Source organism: Dysidea avara, chromosome 9 (genome assembly GCF_963678975.1).
Source record: "Dysidea avara chromosome 9, odDysAvar1.4, whole genome shotgun sequence".
NCBI lineage: Eukaryota > Metazoa > Porifera > Demospongiae > Dictyoceratida > Dysideidae > Dysidea > Dysidea avara.
In genome coordinates this window covers 20924055-20942224 of record NC_089280.1, presented here as the reverse complement: position 1 = coordinate 20942224, position 18170 = coordinate 20924055, and the positions used below count along the sequence as shown (strand labels likewise).

Below are 18170 nucleotides of genomic sequence, written 5' to 3'. Positions count from 1 at the left end.
GAAAAGATTTGTGTGTATATCATAATTATTATCCTCTTGTGTTTAATTTAGGAGAGGATTTTAACACCAGTGCTGTTGTTGCTCAGATTAGTCCTGGTGACACTGAACACAGTGTGTTTATTCCAATTTTCAATGATATGAATTTGGAACAAACAGAATTATTTGAGGTCACATTAAATGGTACTACTGCTGATACCAGCACAGGTGTCACACTTGGTTCAATTCAAAGAGCAGAAGTGACAATTGTGGACAGAGACAGTATGTTAGATAGTTACATGCAAATTTTTACTTGAAGTTTCTCTGTTGTATAGTGCTAACAGTCAGATTTACGCAGCAGCAATACAGTGTTAATGAAAATGAACAATCAGTGATGGTTGGACTGCAGTTAAGCAGACCTGCTGGAGTGGATGTAACAGTAGGAGTTCGTCCTGTGCCCGACACTGCTCAAGGTTTACTATAATGTATAAAGCCAAAGAGCCATCTGTTTAATTTTCAATTTTCTCATCTACCACTGTACAAATTGAAACAGTTTTTTTGTGTCAAGTGAAACACTTATTATATGTCACATTTTTAACTTGTAGCATGTAGAGGGAGCTTCCTGTTGTTAACACATATATCAATCTCTGGTGTCACCACAATTGAGAAATATTAGAACATGGGTTTGAATTCCATTGGTGACAGTTTTTCTAAGCCCAGTGGACCTACTGTTTTTTTAGTTTACAGCATGCTGGTATACAAACCGTCTTACTTGAAAATTGAAGTATCAATAGGGCAGGAATAGAAAAGCCAATTGGGTCCACGTCCACCTGAGTCTGTTTGTCTTGTGTGTTTTATTAAAGTAACTGAAATATTCTTTTTGAAGTTCATTATTACTGTTAAATAGGATCCATCTAGTGTTCTTTCCAGTAATTCTTCGTTTATTATTCTCAATATTTTGCTCAAAATTTGCTTCTATTTTAATTGGCGATTCACAACTACAATAAAATAGCTATAACTTTGCTGTGTGTTGACTGTTGTATTAGAGTATCTCAATCTTCACTTGCTCTTTCTATGACAAGAAATTGTGCATGGCTGTTCTATTTTCTTGGGCAAATGTGTCAAGTTTATTTCCTTAGTTTCCAGTTCACAAATACAGCTCCTATAGACAATATGCACATCAATAAATAATATTATATCCAATTTCGTTCAATGTACAGGTGATATAGACTTTGACTCTGCCAGAAGCACAGTCATGTTCGGACCTACTGACACTATTAAATCATTGAACATTTCTATTGTTGATGATTCAATAGTGGAATCACAAGAGAACTTTACACTCATGATTCAACTTGGCAGAGCTGCTGTGCGCTTAGGAGTAGAAAGAGGAAGTCCCTCAGAAGCAACAGTTATCATTAATGATGATGATAGTAAGATACAACTTTATAAAAATAATATTGTTAACTATTTACTTTACATTTTCAGGAATTTCTGTTGAATTTGAACAGACCCAGTACACAGTAGTTGAAGGTGCTGGATCAGTTGAAATATGTTTGCTTTCTGATGGCCAAAACAATGTTAGTGTTGTTGTAGATGTGCAACCTCAAGAAACAGTCCCACAGTCAGCAGCAGGTAAAGTGTATAGCACTTATGGTGTTATGACTTATACTAATTTTATCAAAGAATAAACTTTGTTTGATGTTTTGTTCCTAAGTGATTTACTGACATATGTGCATTGGTGTTTTGCCTGAATGTTTCAATAGCTACCTAGTGATTACATTTCACACCTGTGATCAAAGCAACCACGTACAATAAAAATAGTCCACAGCCCATCTTCAATCTACACATGACATGTGTCTAGGGTGTGTTAGCAGAGGTAGAAATGAATAAGATTGGCTCACTGGAGCTTTCTCAAATAATTATGAGGTATGCAATAAACTTTCTCATATGGTAGGAAAGTACAGGATGTTTGTCACATGAGTTGACCTATAATCTGGTCACTTTGTTTACACAGACAAAACCATAGTCTGCTGACAATGCTTCATGCTATTGTCTAGGGTAAAAACCACTTTGCTAAATAAGTTATATAGTATGTTGAAGCCATATGTATTACAGTATCATGAATGATTTACAGAGAAGCCAGTCATGGGCTTGTTATTGTCTGATCCTTACTGTACATTGTTGGCATAGCAACAGTACTGTGTAATGGGAAAGTTTGCAGGAAGCTTTGTAAGTGTACTTCAATACTAATGCATCATGTAAATTTGAAATGAAGTCAGAACTCGGATGTTTGAGGGCTGCTCAGTGCCAAAATTTCCTAAAAGTCCTACAATATGAAGCTACTATTTTTGCACTACAAGTAATTGAAGTTTTGGGAATCACTGATAGACGTGTTTTATTAGTTTTCTCTGTTTATAATTCCAATGTACAGAGAAGTACTGTGGCTGTACAAATGTACTTTGTCACAATAAAATAATTACATGACTACTTGAGCATGAAGTCACTAACATGAGTGACAACACAATAATAGCTAACACTATATAGTGTGTTTGCCACTCCATCTTATGAGTTGATATATCTACTGTAGGTATTGAACTAACATTTGGGCTTTTACTAATTGTTTATTTGTGGTCGTTACTTGGTAAGTGATTTCACTTAGATGAGCAAATAGCAAGTGAGATGTCTCCTAGTGATAATTGGTTTCACTTAACACCATAAAGTTCAAATTGGTAAACATTATCACCTTGCCACAAATTCAAATATTTTCAAACAACTATCATAGTGTATGTACTGGTAGATACCTAATATTTATCCTGAAAATTCACTTCATCTGTTAATTTCCGCACTGACAGGTTTGAGCGATTATCCAACCGCCACATCCATGCTCCAGTTTGGTCCTGGTGAAGCTAAGAAATGCTTCAACCAAGCTATTACCAATGATGTAACTCCTGAAGGCACAGAGATGTTTGATTTAGTTATACTTCCTAACGAACAAATTTTGGCAAGTAATAGCAGATCCCAAGTTGTAATAATAGATGATGATGATAGCCAGCAACGTGAGTCATGTAATACTATATGTATGCAGAATTATTAAGTACTATGTGTGTGTGTACTTAGGTAATGATACTGTCATTGGTGATCCACTGTATACTGTTCCCTTACAAATAAGCAAAGAGATGACAGTTGATGTTCCTGAGTTTGCTGAGTTATCATTATGTTATGAAATTCATGGGAGAGCTAATGAATTTTTCAACCTTGTCTCAGATCACTGTGTGTCTATCAGTGCAGAATATGTGCAGTCTGCTAATAACGAAAACTTGAATTTTATTAAAAGAATTGGTGTGTTAGCTGTTGACAATAATGGTGATTGTCAACGTATTACTGTTGATTCTGATGGCTGTTCAGCATCTGTTAATACGCTGACAGGCTCCCAGGTTGTGCCGTACAGTGCAGCTGGTGTTAGCATTAGAAAAAGTGGAAATCACTATCGTATTGCAGTGCCAAACTGTGAGCTGCAGGATCTTGTAATATGGGTGATATGTGATTCAACAACTGCACTAAAGTTTGTCATTATGAGAGGATTTAACCTTCAGCCAACTTCACATGGATTAGTTGGTATGTTAGAATTACAACTATGTAATAAATAACTGTGACTGCTTCATTCATTTTTTGTAGCTCAGTTTTGGAACATTCCTGTTGAGTTATCTCCATTTACTGGTGACACCCCAGATGATTTTGAATATTACACTGTTAAAGTTACCCCAGCAGACGGAGATGTTCGAGAATTTGTTGGCTATACCTATGATGTTACCTGGGATTTTACTAAAACCCCTTGTGTGTATGCTGGAAATCAACAAGGCGGAGTTGATGGAAGTTTCATTGACTCTAGTGACTCAATCATTGAAGGACGCTATACTCAATATATTGTTGACAGTCTTTTTGACACAGAATATGACTTCACACAGTTTAACAGCAGTCAATGCTTATTCTAAGAATATTGAGTTCTGACAAACTGACTAGAATAAAACATTATTACTTTTGAACTTATTGTATAAACTCTGATGTAATATGTTTCTATTTAAGGTAGTGATATAATTGACTGTGGTATGATTGCTATGACATTCCTCTGAAGGCGGTTAACTATGTGTTTACTGTGGTGTGGTCAGTTGTCTATACAACAGATGTGATTACGCAGTAGTGATGTCATTTTAGTGGTTACAAATTCAGCCATCATGGTTATGTTAAGACCATCTGCTGTTGCCCTTTACAATAAGCCTTTGTAGTGCATACTTCAGCTGGTGTTGTTTATAAGGTCTGACCCAAGTTATTGTAGTGCTCTTTTGTTCTCTGAACAGTAGCAGTTTGTGCTTGCTTTTGTACTGTTGCTGGCCTGAAGAAGAAGGCTTAAAGTATGTTCTTGTCAACATATCCTTGTGTATGTATTATGAAAATGTTGTGTATTAGGATAATAAATTGTTAGCACTCTTTTGCCATTTGCTAGAGCTATGGTAAGCTATTTATCTAAAACAAGGGTTATAGATTATTAGTAAATGCTTTGAATGATACAGGCAGTTCAACTAAGAATATTTAAGATCTTAGTAGTAAGCAACATCTTGGGGTATGTGCTGGTTAGTGGAAGGCCTGAAGGAGCACCAACAGCAGCTTGCTCTAACATAGTACCTCGACACCCTGGATCTCCATCAACTGATCCACTACCATATTCAGTGGACCTTAGTGATTTCCCCTTAGATCACTATTACAGAGGGGAGACCTATACCAGTAAGTACCATTATGTTACAGCAAGCTTTTTACGTATAACAATAATTGAAACTGTTAGTAAGACTTCTGGGTAGCTCAAGCAATATGGACTTCAAAGGATTTATGATTCAAGGAAGAGCTAGGGCTGATGATTCTCCTGTTGGAAGTTTTGATGCTACTGGAAGAACTGACTATCAACCTCAGTGTGATGGTGATGTCAGTAATGTAACATCCAGTATTCATCTTAGTCATGTTGTTCTCTTTATAGACGGCGGCTACTCATACTAGCAGAGCTGAGAAAACTTCAGTTGATCTCACATGGAAGGCACCACCTGCTGGTACTGGAGAGCTTTGTTTTAGGTCAGTAAAGTTACATCCTTGTAGTATAGGTTTGATGTGTGTACATATCACAAACCATAAAATTGATATTTCATAGACTAGAGTATTTCTTTGACTGTATGAATAATTATCTGATATAATTATGTTATTAGATTTGCTTTTGTGGATCAGTATACATTATATTGGGCTAACCAAATGACTCGCTGTTTGCAAGAAGGTATGTGAATATGCATTGATAACTCATACTAATTGTTCGTACTAGTAATAAACACTTACTTTTCTGGGAGCATACTTGTATCAAGAGTTAATAATAGAGGTATTATTAACTCTTGCTTGTATGTACTACACCTGTTTACTGGATAAAGGCTATACAACGTACATCATCTCATTTCCATGGTACATTATGAATGTAACATAACTGGGTTTCATCAACAAATATAGACCAGAAGGAATTATGGGAGTTGGCTAATCTTCATGTGGCCATTATCATGACCACAAAAGACATTCATCTTCATTATTGGGTAATGTTGGCTTTTTTAAAAAGTAGGTGACAGTGGTACATATATAGCTCATCCAAAAATCATTTTGGACACCAACTATTCACTTACCCAAAACTTGTGTATCCTTCTAGCCCTGTATTTAAGTTACACTTCTTAAACCACTTGTATGTATTTTTGATAACTAACAAACATATACACAGTGTTACTGACCATAATTAATTTTATAAAGCAGTTGCAATCATCAAACAGTATGGTAGTACTGGAGTCCCCTATGTGCCTGCCAAAATACTGCCATTAAAATCATCATAGAAATGTCATATGCAATGAAAAGCACCTTTAAGGAAGAGTCTTAGTGCATCTAACCTCAAATACAGCATTAGAAACAAGAAAACACAGAAGGCCAAATATTGAATTTTAAAGAAATTGCCTAAACCTGATTTTCAGTCTGCCGTACTGCCTGCATGACCACAGTCACAAGGCTAGAGGCTAATGCAGTGCACCACCACTAATTAATAATACACTCACTGGTGCTGTGTGCCTTTTTAGGTCTCAACGAGTGTCTGCCTTCTGCAGTTTGTGTTTCCTTTTGTATAGTTATCTTCTTTATGTAAGAAAACAACTTTTCACATCAATACTTTCTTTAGAGGAGCATATTTAAACTTTTTGTAGAACTTAAAAGGGAGTAGATACCTGTAAATGCATTTATATAGTGACCACACCCTTCAAAAATCAGAACACTGTGACCACTCCTTTTATAGCTACAATCGGCTGCAGTTTTTGCTGTAGAAAACAAAATATGGCAACCACGCTCTTCATCTATTGCATAATTCACTTGAGATTAGCAGGGAGATCAAGATACTCTAATACAGCAGTCACAGCCATACATGTCTAACATAGAGCTATGCTATAGCAAATAATAGTCTACGGAATTTAGTAACCTGATTGGGACCTGAGGGTTACTAAATTATGTAAAGCCCTGTGTTTACTAATTTAGACTACAACTTGTCTACCTTCATATCTGCTTGTAAACAATTAGTATAAACAAGCCCATTACACATCCCTCTAATTTAGTATGGCTGTTACCATCCATATAAATGCTCATATGCTGTCAATGTTACAGGAGTATCATTGCCATGTGTTGTATCGCCTCAAAGCATGGTCTCTAGGACATGAGCATGGTGCTATGGGATTGGAGCTTGGATTGGAGACCCAATCAAATTTCAGTATCAAACTTGACTCAGAGAAGGGATTTTTTCATATAGCTACCATCATTCAGATATCTTGTTTCACTGCTTTTTATCACTGAAACCAGTGGTGAATCCAAGGGGGGGCACAGGGGCATGTGCCCCCTCCCCCCTCCAAAATTTTGAAAATAAAAATCGAGATACTCTAATAGAACAGTCGTGTCAAATACTCTAATAGAACAGTCACCACACATAACACTCTTGAGAATTAATCCTCCGTAGTAGCTGAATATGAAAACTAACATCTGCAGCACTATTCCATGCATGGGAACACTTAGCCTACAAATAATATTTTGTAAATGAAATGCAGATGGTCTTGTGTATGCCATTCTTTAGTCTCATATAATATAGCCACTCATCCCTTGTCCACTTAGAAAGCAGTATGATTTAGACATTTGTGGAATGTGCACAGAGCTACCCTACATCAAATTTTCAGTCTGAAACATATGAAATAGCTGTAGCTTCTGGGGATGTGTGCCCCCCAGACCCCCTGCTCTATATACCTACTACCTTGGTGCACCCCCCCTCCCCCCCTTCCAAACCCTGGATCTGCCCCTGTTTAATTGCACTAGTATTAGTTTGGATGCCTGGTTACCTATCATGGAATATTACCCACCAAGATGCATAGCACATGAGTTTTATCATGTCCTCATATGTATGAAAATATTTGCAATACAAAATACAAGGACAAAGAAGGATAATGCACTAATACTGCATCCTGTATATGTATTGCCAAAGTGATATCAGTGTGGTCAGCAGTCAACTGTGATACTGAAGTATGTAACAGTGTTTGAAAGACATAGCTACATACTCTTGTACTATGAAGGTGACTGTGGCTTGGGTATTAGAGGGTTAGCTAAGTTTGCACTTCACTGATATTTACAGTAATGACACATCTTTCTGTTGGGCTGTAGATCTTTTGAATGTCCACCTTCTCATTTATAAAAATCCCCACCTTTGGGATTTCAATAAAATCAGTGAGAATGGAGGTGTTTGTCCGAGTACTTGTCATCACTGTTTGGCTTTGTAGAGAAGGCAACATTCTCACATAGTGTTGCAAGCCAGCTCCACTATAACTGTAAAATCTATCAAATACATTATACCGCAAAACTGTTTTAAGTTCCTTATTTCTGTTATTACTAATTAATTGCATTGTTTTCTTTGGCATTGAATTAGCACTTTATATACCAGTATTATAACTATGTACTAGTATTTTATTTTAAAAAGGAAGTAGGGATCTATGCAATAAAAAGTAGTGAAATGAGAGATGAATGATGGTATTACAGCATAACTCAGTGGGAAAGTCCCTAGTTTGGCATTGAACAAAATTATAGCTAATGTGCCAAAGTAGGGACTTTCCCACCGAGCTATGCTGTAACACCATCATTCATCTCTCATTTCACTACTTTTTTGATCCCTATTTCATTTTTAAATTAACAAATTTTAAAATACTAGTTTGTTGTAGCAGGGGCAGATCCAGGATTTTGCTAAGGGGGGGGCAAACAGGTAGAAGTCACTCCACAGTGTGCGAAGCATGAGCTTTCCAGGGGGGTCTGGGGGCATGCCTCCCCCCCCCAGGAAAATTTGAAAATTTAACGTTTTGAAATTGAATTTGGTGACAATTTTGACTGAAATTTGTTGATAGTTTAAACACTGCAAGATACTGAGTTAAAACTAGAATCAGAGTAAAGGCCTAGGCTGCTCTCTAAGGAAATTTAACATTCTGAGATTGAATTTACTGGCAACTTTAACTGAAATTTGTTGATAGTTCAAACACTGAGTTAAAAACCAGAAGTAGTGTATAAAGGCCTAGGCTACTCCCTAAGAAATTTGATTGAATTTGGTGACAATTTTGACTGAAATTTATTGATAGTTCAAACACTGGAAGACATACTGAGTTAAAAACCAGAGAATTAGTTTAAACTGCTCCCTAATGAAATTTTGAAAACTTAACATAGTGAGATTGAATTTGGTGGCAATTTTGACTAAAATTTGTAAAATTCAATGCTGGAAGCTACTGAGCTGTTAGTATAAAGTCTATAAAGAAATTTTGAAAAATTGACTGAGAATGATTTTGGTGCTAATTTTGGCTGAAATTAAGATGAAAATTTTAGAATTAGCATAAGATCCCCTGCACAAGCATCACAAAAACTTTAAGGATATAGATATTAAATCCTGGCATTTGGTGTGCAGCTGCATCTCCAGAGAATTTCTAATTATAGTAATTTCTAATTATAGTCACTAGGGTGTGGATAGAGTCATTAGTTCAATTTAGAACAGGTTTTTAGTTGTTCAAAATGATAAACAGTGTTTTATAATTATGTTACTCTTGACTGTTTTATTAGAGTAAATAACTGCTCTATTAGAGTATATCGATTTCTATATGTAGAAGGTGCTCTGTCCAACCTAGTTCTCCTTGTGCTATATCAATGTGGGTAATAATTTGCTAGAGATAGATTTATTATATTACACATAGTCATAAACTGCCTAAAAATGTTTGAATTATCTCTAAAGTGCCTAGCTTATGTTCAATGAGCAACATTATAAAAAATTTCTGAAGGGGGGGCACTGCTCCCCCCCCCCCCCCCCCCCTGGATCTGCCCCTGTGTAGCACAGCTAGTTATAGTGTAACTTGTTACTGTGCTATTAGAATATCATACATGACTGTTGTATTAGAGTGACTGTTGTGTTAGAGTATCTCGAGTCAACCAAGGGGTGTGCAGCTAGCTATACCAATAAGGGGTAAGGTTATTTTGTTTACCATTAAGTAAATGGCTAAATTTTTAGAGGTGTGGTCTCCGCACTCTATCGCTATTAGTTCATCTAGATCTTTATTTGATGGGTATTGTTGTGAACCTATCGCAAATGGGATCCCAATTGTGAAGTTGCAGATATCTAGCTAGTACCTCTTATAGTAGCTCCGGGACTGAAGCGCTTCTGAAATCCAGCTCTGGAATAAATCTGTGGTGTCTAAATATGCTGCTGAAAGAAAGTGTTGATACGGAAAATTAATGCCTCGATATGGTTTCATTGGATGAAGAAGAAGACAGGCAGCCTGATTGAAGATAAAAGAAACGACAAGGCACAGAGGGCCTACACTCATCGGAACCCCAAAAGGCACATCCCACTGGTGAGTTTGTTATTAGTGGTGGCTGTGCGCTGCTTTGTTTGGCCTCTAGGCTTGTGACTGGTCAGGTAGTGAGTGAGTGAGTGAGTGAGTGAGTGAGTGAGTGAGTGAGTGAGTGAGGCAGGCAGGCAGGCAGGCAGGCAGGCAGGCAGGCAGGCAGGCAGGCAGGCAGGCAGGCAGGCAGGCAGGCAGGCAGGCAGGCAGGCAGGCAGGCAGGCAGGCAGGCAGGCAGGCAGGCAGGCAGGCAGGCAGGCAGGCAGGCAGGCAGGCAGGCAGGCAGGCAGGCAGGCAGGCAGGCAGGCAGACCAAATTTCAAGTTTTGGCAATTTTTAAAAATTCTATATCCGGTCACCGGTAAGTATTTTCTTGTTTTTACAGGTTTTTGCAATTGAATTCGGCGACTTTGCAATTGAATTCGTCCCGTTTGCAATTGAGTTCGTCGCTTTTGCAATTGAATTAGTCCCGTTTGCAATTGAATTCGTCGGTTTTGCAATAGAATTCGTCGCTTTTGCAATAGAATTCGTCGCTTTTGCAGTTAAATTCGTCCGTAACAAGAATGGCAGCTGGAGAAAACATGAAAATATGATGTAGCAGCTGCTACAAGAACTTATTCAAGTACAACAGTAGTATACAACTCTTTATAAGGCAATACTTCTTCCTCTACAGCCTATCCAGCAACATTTCAAACTCTACTACGCCATTCGCGATGGGTGTGGTCACTCGCGAGCAAGCTAATTAACTTGTCAGACAGCTATCAGCTTCGCGTACTACCAGCTCCAATTACCTTCTAGTGTCTCAAGTGTAACTCTCCATGGCATAAATAATTCATCTCTTAATGAACGGTTGGTTTCTTGGAGCCGTTTTGTTTATGACGAATTGTAATGCAAACGTGACGAATTCTATTGCAAAACTGACGAACTCAACTGCAAAACTGACTAATTCAATTGCAAAACCAACGAATTCAATTGCAAACGGGACAAATTCTATTGCAAAACCAACAAATTCAATTGCAAACGGGACGAATTCAATTGCAAAGGCGATGAATTCAATTGCAAAAACCTGTAATGCTGTATTTCATATTAGATGGACTGATATTAATATTATTCCATATAGGGGATTTTCGTGGCGTAAGATGTCTCTAAGATGATATTTGAAGGCGGAATTTTAGGTGGCCCGCATCATTTTGGGGGGTCCCTACTTACAGTAAACAGTGCTACCGTACTGTTTCATACATCTATAGCCTCTACTAAATGTATGTATGTGTATTGCAATTACTTATTAATTAAATTATGTGCACACAAATTACATGAATGTACTCTTTCATTGTTTAGCAACGTCTATTTTTGTCAATGGCTCATCTTCTACCAGTGGAGACACATCTACCATAACACTATATGCTAATGTTAAAGGAACATGGGAATGTAGCTTGGATGGTGGAACATCTGAATCATGTATGTGTAAATTCTTTGCAATATCAAGGGACTACAGTTAATGTCTTGTTCATTCAAAGGTTCAACAGGTGAAACATTCTCAGGTTTATCAGCTGGAACACACACTATTGATGCTGAATTTTCTCCTAACGGGGTATCTCAAAAACCATCACTACAGTTCACTGTTACTGTAGCAGACCCCACTCCAACACCAAGTAAGTATTTCTTGTGGGTTCAGAAACTGTTTTCATTTCAAATGCAAACAGAATCAGCCAGCATATCCTTATCAACCAGGGGGAGAAATGCTACTGTCACATTGACTGCCACTGTTCCATCAACGTTCACTTGCAGTTTGGATGGTGGACCATATATGCAATGTATGTATGAATCTGGATAATATCTTGCATTGTTGTTACTACTTATGTTAATCAGGCCAATCTGGTGATACATTTTATGATCTGGATTGTGGTAACCATACCCTGGATGTTCGGTGTTCCCCAGTAGGATCTGATCAAGAGTTTGATCTTTCCACAAGTGATTTTATAATTAGCTGTCCAAGTAAGCAATACAATTATTGTATATTCTGACTGTTTTGATGCAATTGTTGATTTGTTATTCAGCTTCGATATCACTGAGTGGTTTTGTGACTGTTAGTGGTAGCTCAGCTACCTTGACTTTATCATCTAGTGTGAGTGGATCATTTCAGTGTAGTCTAGATGGTGGAGATTTTGAATCATGTAAGTTTGTAAGTCTGACCAAACAATGGCAGAAGAAATATAAGCATTTGTAATTAAATCAATTTGTATTTGTAAACAATGTATATCAATAAATTTGTGTGATTTCGAATTGTCACCATCTGCATAGATATTATGGTGTAAGGAAATATATGTAGTGCAGCATGTTGACAATATATTTCCTACTGATAAAATGTGGTATCATAACTGTTCCAATGTCCACCTAGAACAACCCTTTTGTGAACAAATTGGGTTTGATTGATGAAAGCCAAATTACCTTGGATTTAACTGAATTCATGATGCTAGGTTTCTGATTGACAAGTGTAAACGGAGTGCTTCTGCTGGTAGGCTGACCAATTGCTGCAGGGATGCTGTGGTTATGTCAAGAAAGCTGTCGGGGTTACGTTTCTTCAATGTCCTTGGAATATTTGTGCCAGATTCAAATTTTGTGAAGGGATTCAGCACAAGCAAGCACCCCTTTTGCCACGAGTAAACAAAGCTTACTAGCTATAATAGTTAATAGCATGTACCATCAGTATGTATAATAGTACTAAATTTATACACGATACATTGTTGATTAATTTCCCATTTGTTGTTATCCCTGGTTTTGAGAATTATCATAACATCATCTCGTTCACTTATAAGGTGGTATTTCCCTTGTGTACTGTAATACCGTATCAGTAAACATTTTAAGTTCGTGTAGGCTTTCTCTTAAGTCAAAAATCGTATGTAGATGTGTTGTCTTATGATTTGACAAATTTTACAGGTTCATCTGGATCTGTGTATACTGGTTTGTCAGTGGGATCACACATGGTTGAAGTCATATTCACTCCTACTGGATCATCACAAATGTTCTCATTTGATTCACCACTTCAATTTGAAGTTTCTTCAACAACTGGTGATTATATCACTACTATTGTGTAATTAATTATCGATATTACTTACAGTGACGACTGCCTCAGCATCTGTTTCTACAAGTGGAGACAAAGCAACAATAACATTAACTGGTGATGGAGAATTTGAGTGTATGCTTGATGATGGACCATTTATGACATGTAAGTATTTGTTAGTATCAGTACCTGCTTATGGCATTTTTAAAATTTAAAGGTGAATCAGGAGACATGTTCACAGGATTATCAGATGGAGAACACATGATTAAAGTGCGGTTTACTGCTACTGGATCATCTCAAGCAGTCATGCTTTCACGATCTTTTGGGTTCACTATATCTGGAGGTAGGCAAATTGATAGTATCGTGAAGTTACGTGTAGTCCTATTACTTAGTAGCAGGAATTATGAAGGTTTGCATTACCTTCTTAAAGTATTGCCGATCTTCCTTTAAAGTTCTGACATTACTACGTACTTGGTAGCTTTCAGAGTTGGGGTTGTTACTTCAAAATTGTTATTATGCTATGTTGCTACATATTACTCATAAATCCTAAGCAATTCAATAAGCCACAATCACATATCACTAACAAACAAGGTTACTTATTACCCTGAGGAGAGCTACCAGTAGTGTACATACTACTTTTAATACAAGTCTAATCCACTAAATGCAAACTACAAGCCTACAATTATATATAAACAATACACATGAAGCCGGCGCGCCACACTGTAAATATATTGACCGGAAGAAGTAAAATGCAACTTTTCGTGCATTCAATTCTCCATGCTGTCTTTAGAAAACAGGACAATATTTGCTGTGCCAACATCAGTACTCCATATTCCAAGTTTTAGCAAGGTTGCTTCAAGCATTCCCAAGATATGAGACTTCAAAAATTGGCTTAGTTTCTTAGTTTTTTTCCTTATTTGTCTTTTCGCACACTTACAAACAAATACCATAAAGCACAAATGCAATATCCAATTTCCTTGAAATTCCACACACAGACGGGGGGGGGGGGGGGGGGGGGTATAAAGGTGCATCTTGGTACCAAGTTTGGCTGGAATACAATAAACAGTCAAGGAGTTATTTCCGATTATTCACAAAAAATAACACCAATATGTTGTCACGCCTACAGGGTAAACCACTTTTGGGAAGAAGCTGAAAATCAGTACGTGGATAGGTTAACTATTGAACCTTGAACCTTTTATGGTATGAAGGCATCGAGTTAAAGACCATGAAGTACAACGAAAATACCAACAGTGTATAACAATTATGCAGTCGAGATTAGCTAATTAAAAAAACAACAACAATGAATACTTGCCACACCTACCTGACAAACCGCTCAGTTAAAAACCAATGTACAGATAAATAAATCACCTTAGAAAGGCTCTTCAATAGTTCAGAAGTATCGGACTCAAAGCCACATATTTATAACATGACAGTGTAGCAAGTGGGAGATCGAGATACTCTAATAGAGCAGTCATCCTAATAAAGCAGTCACCCTAAAGAGAGACCAGCTAGAAACAAATCACCCTGTAAAGAGATCAGCTACAAACAAATCACCCTGTAGAAATATTTGCTGGCAACAAAATACCATGTAGAGAGATCAGTTACAAACAAGTCACCCAGTAGAGAGTCCAGCTAGAAACAAGTCACCCTGTAGAGAGATCAAATCACCCTGTAGAGAGATCAACTGGGAAACAAGTCACCTTATAGAGAGTTCAGCTAGAAACAAGCCACCCTGTGGAGAATTCAGCTAGAAACAAGTCACCTTGTAGAGAGATCAGCTACAGACAACTCACCCTGTATAGAGATTAGTTGGAAACAAGTCGCGTTATAGATAGTTCAGCTAGAAACAAGTCACCTTATAAAGAGTTTAGCTAGTTACAAGTCACCCTGTAGAGCGATCGGCTTGATCAAGTCACCCTGTAGAGCGATCAGCTTGATCAAGTCACCCTGTAGAGACTTCAACTACATTTCAAGTCACAAGGATGTGTAAGTTATGGGTGTTTGTTTACGTCACTTTGAAACAATAGTATGCAATCAATTTTTCTGTACTTATATTTGCTTTTGTACATAGTGAAGAAAGGAGATACAAGGACAAACTTACCAAGTAATCAATTGCCCTATTCATGGCAAACACGATGGTGTTAATCAACTCTGCATGCCATTCTACTCATAAGTTACAACCATTTTATTAAGCACATGTTCCCTCTGCCTGCTGTACAAATCAATTTTTCTACTTTTGCCTACTTTATAGGGCTGTAACTCACAAAGTTATTGGCATATGAGGCTGAAAATTTGCCAGAGCATACACTTGGCTAAGTAAATTATGAATAGTTAATAAGCAGGAATTTAAAAATGTACAATTGTGTTGGGTTTTCACAGATCCAGTCACATATGGAGTAAAAATACAGAGTTAGTATCAGTCAGTATCGGAATAATGGGTTTTGTTGTGTTACTTATAGCATTGGAACACAGCAATATGTCTATTGATTATGCACATAACACTCTTGGTGCTGTCTATTGCTTTGAACTCTCAAACTTTGCTATTCTTATGTTTGTACTACATATTATTTAACATTTAAAGGAGTGACTGCCTCAGCATCTGTTTCTACAAGTGGAGACAATGCAACAATAACATTAACTGGTGATGGAGAATTTGAGTGTATGCTTGATGATGGACCATTTATGACATGTAAGTATTTGTTAGTATCAATATCTACTTATGATATTTTTTAATTTAAAGGTGAATCAGGAGACATGTTCACAGGATTATCAGATGGAGAACACATGATTAAAGTGCGGTTTACTGCTACTGGATCATCTCAAGCAGTCATGCTTCCACGATCTCTTAATTTCACCATAATATCTGGAGGTAAGCAAATTGATAATATCGTGAAGTTATGTGTAGTACCTATTATTTACTAGCAGGGATTAAGAAGGTTTGCATTACCTGCTTAAAGTATTGCCGAGCTTACTTTAAAGTTCTGACATTACTACGTACTTGGTAGCTTTCAGAGTTGGAATTGCTACTTCAAAATTGTTATAATGCTATGTTGCTACATATTCCTAAGCAATTCAATTAGCCACAATCACATATCACTATCAGAAAAGGTTACACTTTACCCTGAGGGGAACTACATATTACTTTCAATACAAGTCCAATCTGCCAAACTACAAGCCTATAATTATACAAGTAATATGCATAACTTTTTGCTGTCATGCAATGTACTATTTGCTCCTATAAAATTGTCACATAAAACCTTACATTTGTAACATGTTACCCCTAGCTGTATCAATTGGATGAAAAAGGCTTTAAAATGACTGACGAGAACAGCTTACTTAAATTTAAATACTAGCCTTACTAATATGATGCACTTAGACAACTGTAGAGAATTGGCAGCTATACAACTACAACTTGGAAATGAAAAGTTGGTGTTAAGAGATATCACATAAAAACAGCCAAGCTGTGAAAAATGGCGTGGCTTTAAAAATCCTGGGTGAAAAAAGTTGTGAAATCAAAGGTGGCAGCCAAGAAATAGCTGCAATGATGTTAATGCTAATAAATTTTAACAATACACACAACCATTATTAAAAATTTTTAGCATTAATTTCATTGCAGCCATTTCTTGGCCGCCACTTATGATTTTACAACTTTCTCACCCAGGCCTTTTAAGGCTGCACCATTTTTTCACAGCTTGGCTGTTTTTTGTGTACATTTCACTTCTTTGTGTACTTTATAAATCGGCTGACATTGAGGTTTTTTTACTCGCATTTCTTCTTTTCTATATATGCAGACACAATGATGATTATTGAAGACAGACTTACAAATGTACTAGCTGCGGTACCTGTCGTTTGTGCAGGTTGAGCTAAATGATTGATATAATATTGTGCCTGCCCTTTGTACTAACCACACATGTACTGTTGTGGGAGCAAAATACACTCTAGTGTGTATGTCTGTGATCCATTTAGCCCACCAACTGTAACACCAATAATATTATTGATGTAGCAGGCATTCAAGGCTCACTCATAGCCTTGACCACTCCTGTTATAGCTTCCGTTTGACTTTGGCTCACTCAAAACTGTATCCTTATCCTATTCAGCTCAGGCCTGTGCTGTTCGTACTCTACTCCAGAGTTCATCTTCCAAGAGGCCAAAGATATCACTCCTCTTCAGTCACGAGTTTGTGTTGTTAGGCATGGATTTTGTAAAACGGACATCACTCCAGGCAGAGAGGACTCATTGTTACTCTTCTACTTTGCTGTGATCCACCTATTTACCATTCTAGAAGCACAGAAACTCGCTTTCCTTCATAGCGCATTGTTTAGAATAGTTCAACATGTCACATACATCAGATGTCATTACTATTGACATAGCAATGGAATTCAAGGTAAGCGTATTTCTGTAAATTCACATTATATTATACTTCAACTTTCCTGTCTGTTTGCTTTCTTGCTGAATTGTAAGGTTAGTTCATTAGTTGTAGGCATGAATTCCATCATTGGATAAACAATTTGGGGTAAAGAGTAGGCCTGTAGAGTTTGAAGTTAATTACTGATGAAATGTGGGCATGGCACTTGTCAGAAAATGTTCTTGAATTTTATTCCATAGTGACACCGTAGCAGTAGAATTTTCCATGTAACTACCACCAAAGGGTGTATGTAAATCAAAAACATAGGGCTGCAATCACCATTCCATGTAGGGGAAAGTAGCTGTACTCAAATTACCTGTTTACGAAATTGCAGTAATGGTAATTTTTTGGTGCTATACAGCGAACGGGACATGCTAGAAACTTCTATTAATAAACTCCTTGGTGCCAGCTTGATGGCAATTATTATGCAGCAAATCTGGGGTCAATTGGTGCTACTGTTCAGGAGTTAGCTGGACCACGGACAGACAGACAGCATGTCAGCTTTATATAGTAGATTGCATTGCATGGTTTACTTCAATATTTGATAATATTATTGTAATACTCTAATAGAGTGCACGTTCTTTGAGGACTTCTAATAGAACATGCATAGAATATTCTGGTACTTCTATTGGTAGATTTATGAAATTATAAACTATTAATTATAAGCAGATTTAAACTAGAAATTTCATTTATAAGGCAAAAATTAAGTGAGGTGACCAGCCAAGATAGCAGTGGTTAAGGATGCAAGTATTAGGTATGGAGGTCCC

General features: G+C 37.2%; 2 protein-coding genes across 3 annotated transcripts in view; both read left to right on the top strand.

Annotated features, from left to right (window-relative positions):
- Positions 1 to 4075, top strand: part of LOC136266938 (uncharacterized) — a 69592-nt gene extending 65517 nt beyond the window's left edge. The window contains exons 97-103 of the mRNA XM_066061980.1: positions 52 to 258; positions 312 to 449; positions 1197 to 1406; positions 1462 to 1608; positions 2829 to 3032; positions 3094 to 3591; positions 3652 to 4075. Coding sequence (XP_065918052.1) covers positions 52 to 258; positions 312 to 449; positions 1197 to 1406; positions 1462 to 1608; positions 2829 to 3032; positions 3094 to 3591; positions 3652 to 3968 — 1721 coding nt within the window. The 3' untranslated portion in view covers positions 3969 to 4075. The remainder of the gene's footprint in view (positions 1 to 51; positions 259 to 311; positions 450 to 1196; positions 1407 to 1461; positions 1609 to 2828; positions 3033 to 3093; positions 3592 to 3651) is intronic.
- Positions 4076 to 4298: 223 nt separating this feature from the next.
- The window catches only part of LOC136266939 (uncharacterized), a 46222-nt gene continuing 32350 nt past the window's right edge, over positions 4299 to 18170 (top strand). For both annotated transcript variants that reach the window (XM_066061982.1, XM_066061981.1), the window contains exons 1-16: positions 4299 to 4385; positions 4441 to 4484; positions 4545 to 4755; positions 4814 to 4950; positions 5003 to 5094; positions 5226 to 5290; positions 11276 to 11395; positions 11455 to 11589; positions 11641 to 11751; positions 11807 to 11932; positions 11995 to 12111; positions 12875 to 13006; positions 13056 to 13163; positions 13216 to 13341; positions 15580 to 15687; positions 15739 to 15867. In XM_066061982.1, coding sequence (XP_065918054.1) covers positions 4482 to 4484; positions 4545 to 4755; positions 4814 to 4950; positions 5003 to 5094; positions 5226 to 5290; positions 11276 to 11395; positions 11455 to 11589; positions 11641 to 11751; positions 11807 to 11932; positions 11995 to 12111; positions 12875 to 13006; positions 13056 to 13163; positions 13216 to 13341; positions 15580 to 15687; positions 15739 to 15867 — 1720 coding nt within the window. In that variant the 5' untranslated portion in view covers positions 4299 to 4385; positions 4441 to 4481. The remainder of the gene's footprint in view (positions 4386 to 4440; positions 4485 to 4544; positions 4756 to 4813; positions 4951 to 5002; positions 5095 to 5225; positions 5291 to 11275; positions 11396 to 11454; positions 11590 to 11640; positions 11752 to 11806; positions 11933 to 11994; positions 12112 to 12874; positions 13007 to 13055; positions 13164 to 13215; positions 13342 to 15579; positions 15688 to 15738; positions 15868 to 18170) is intronic.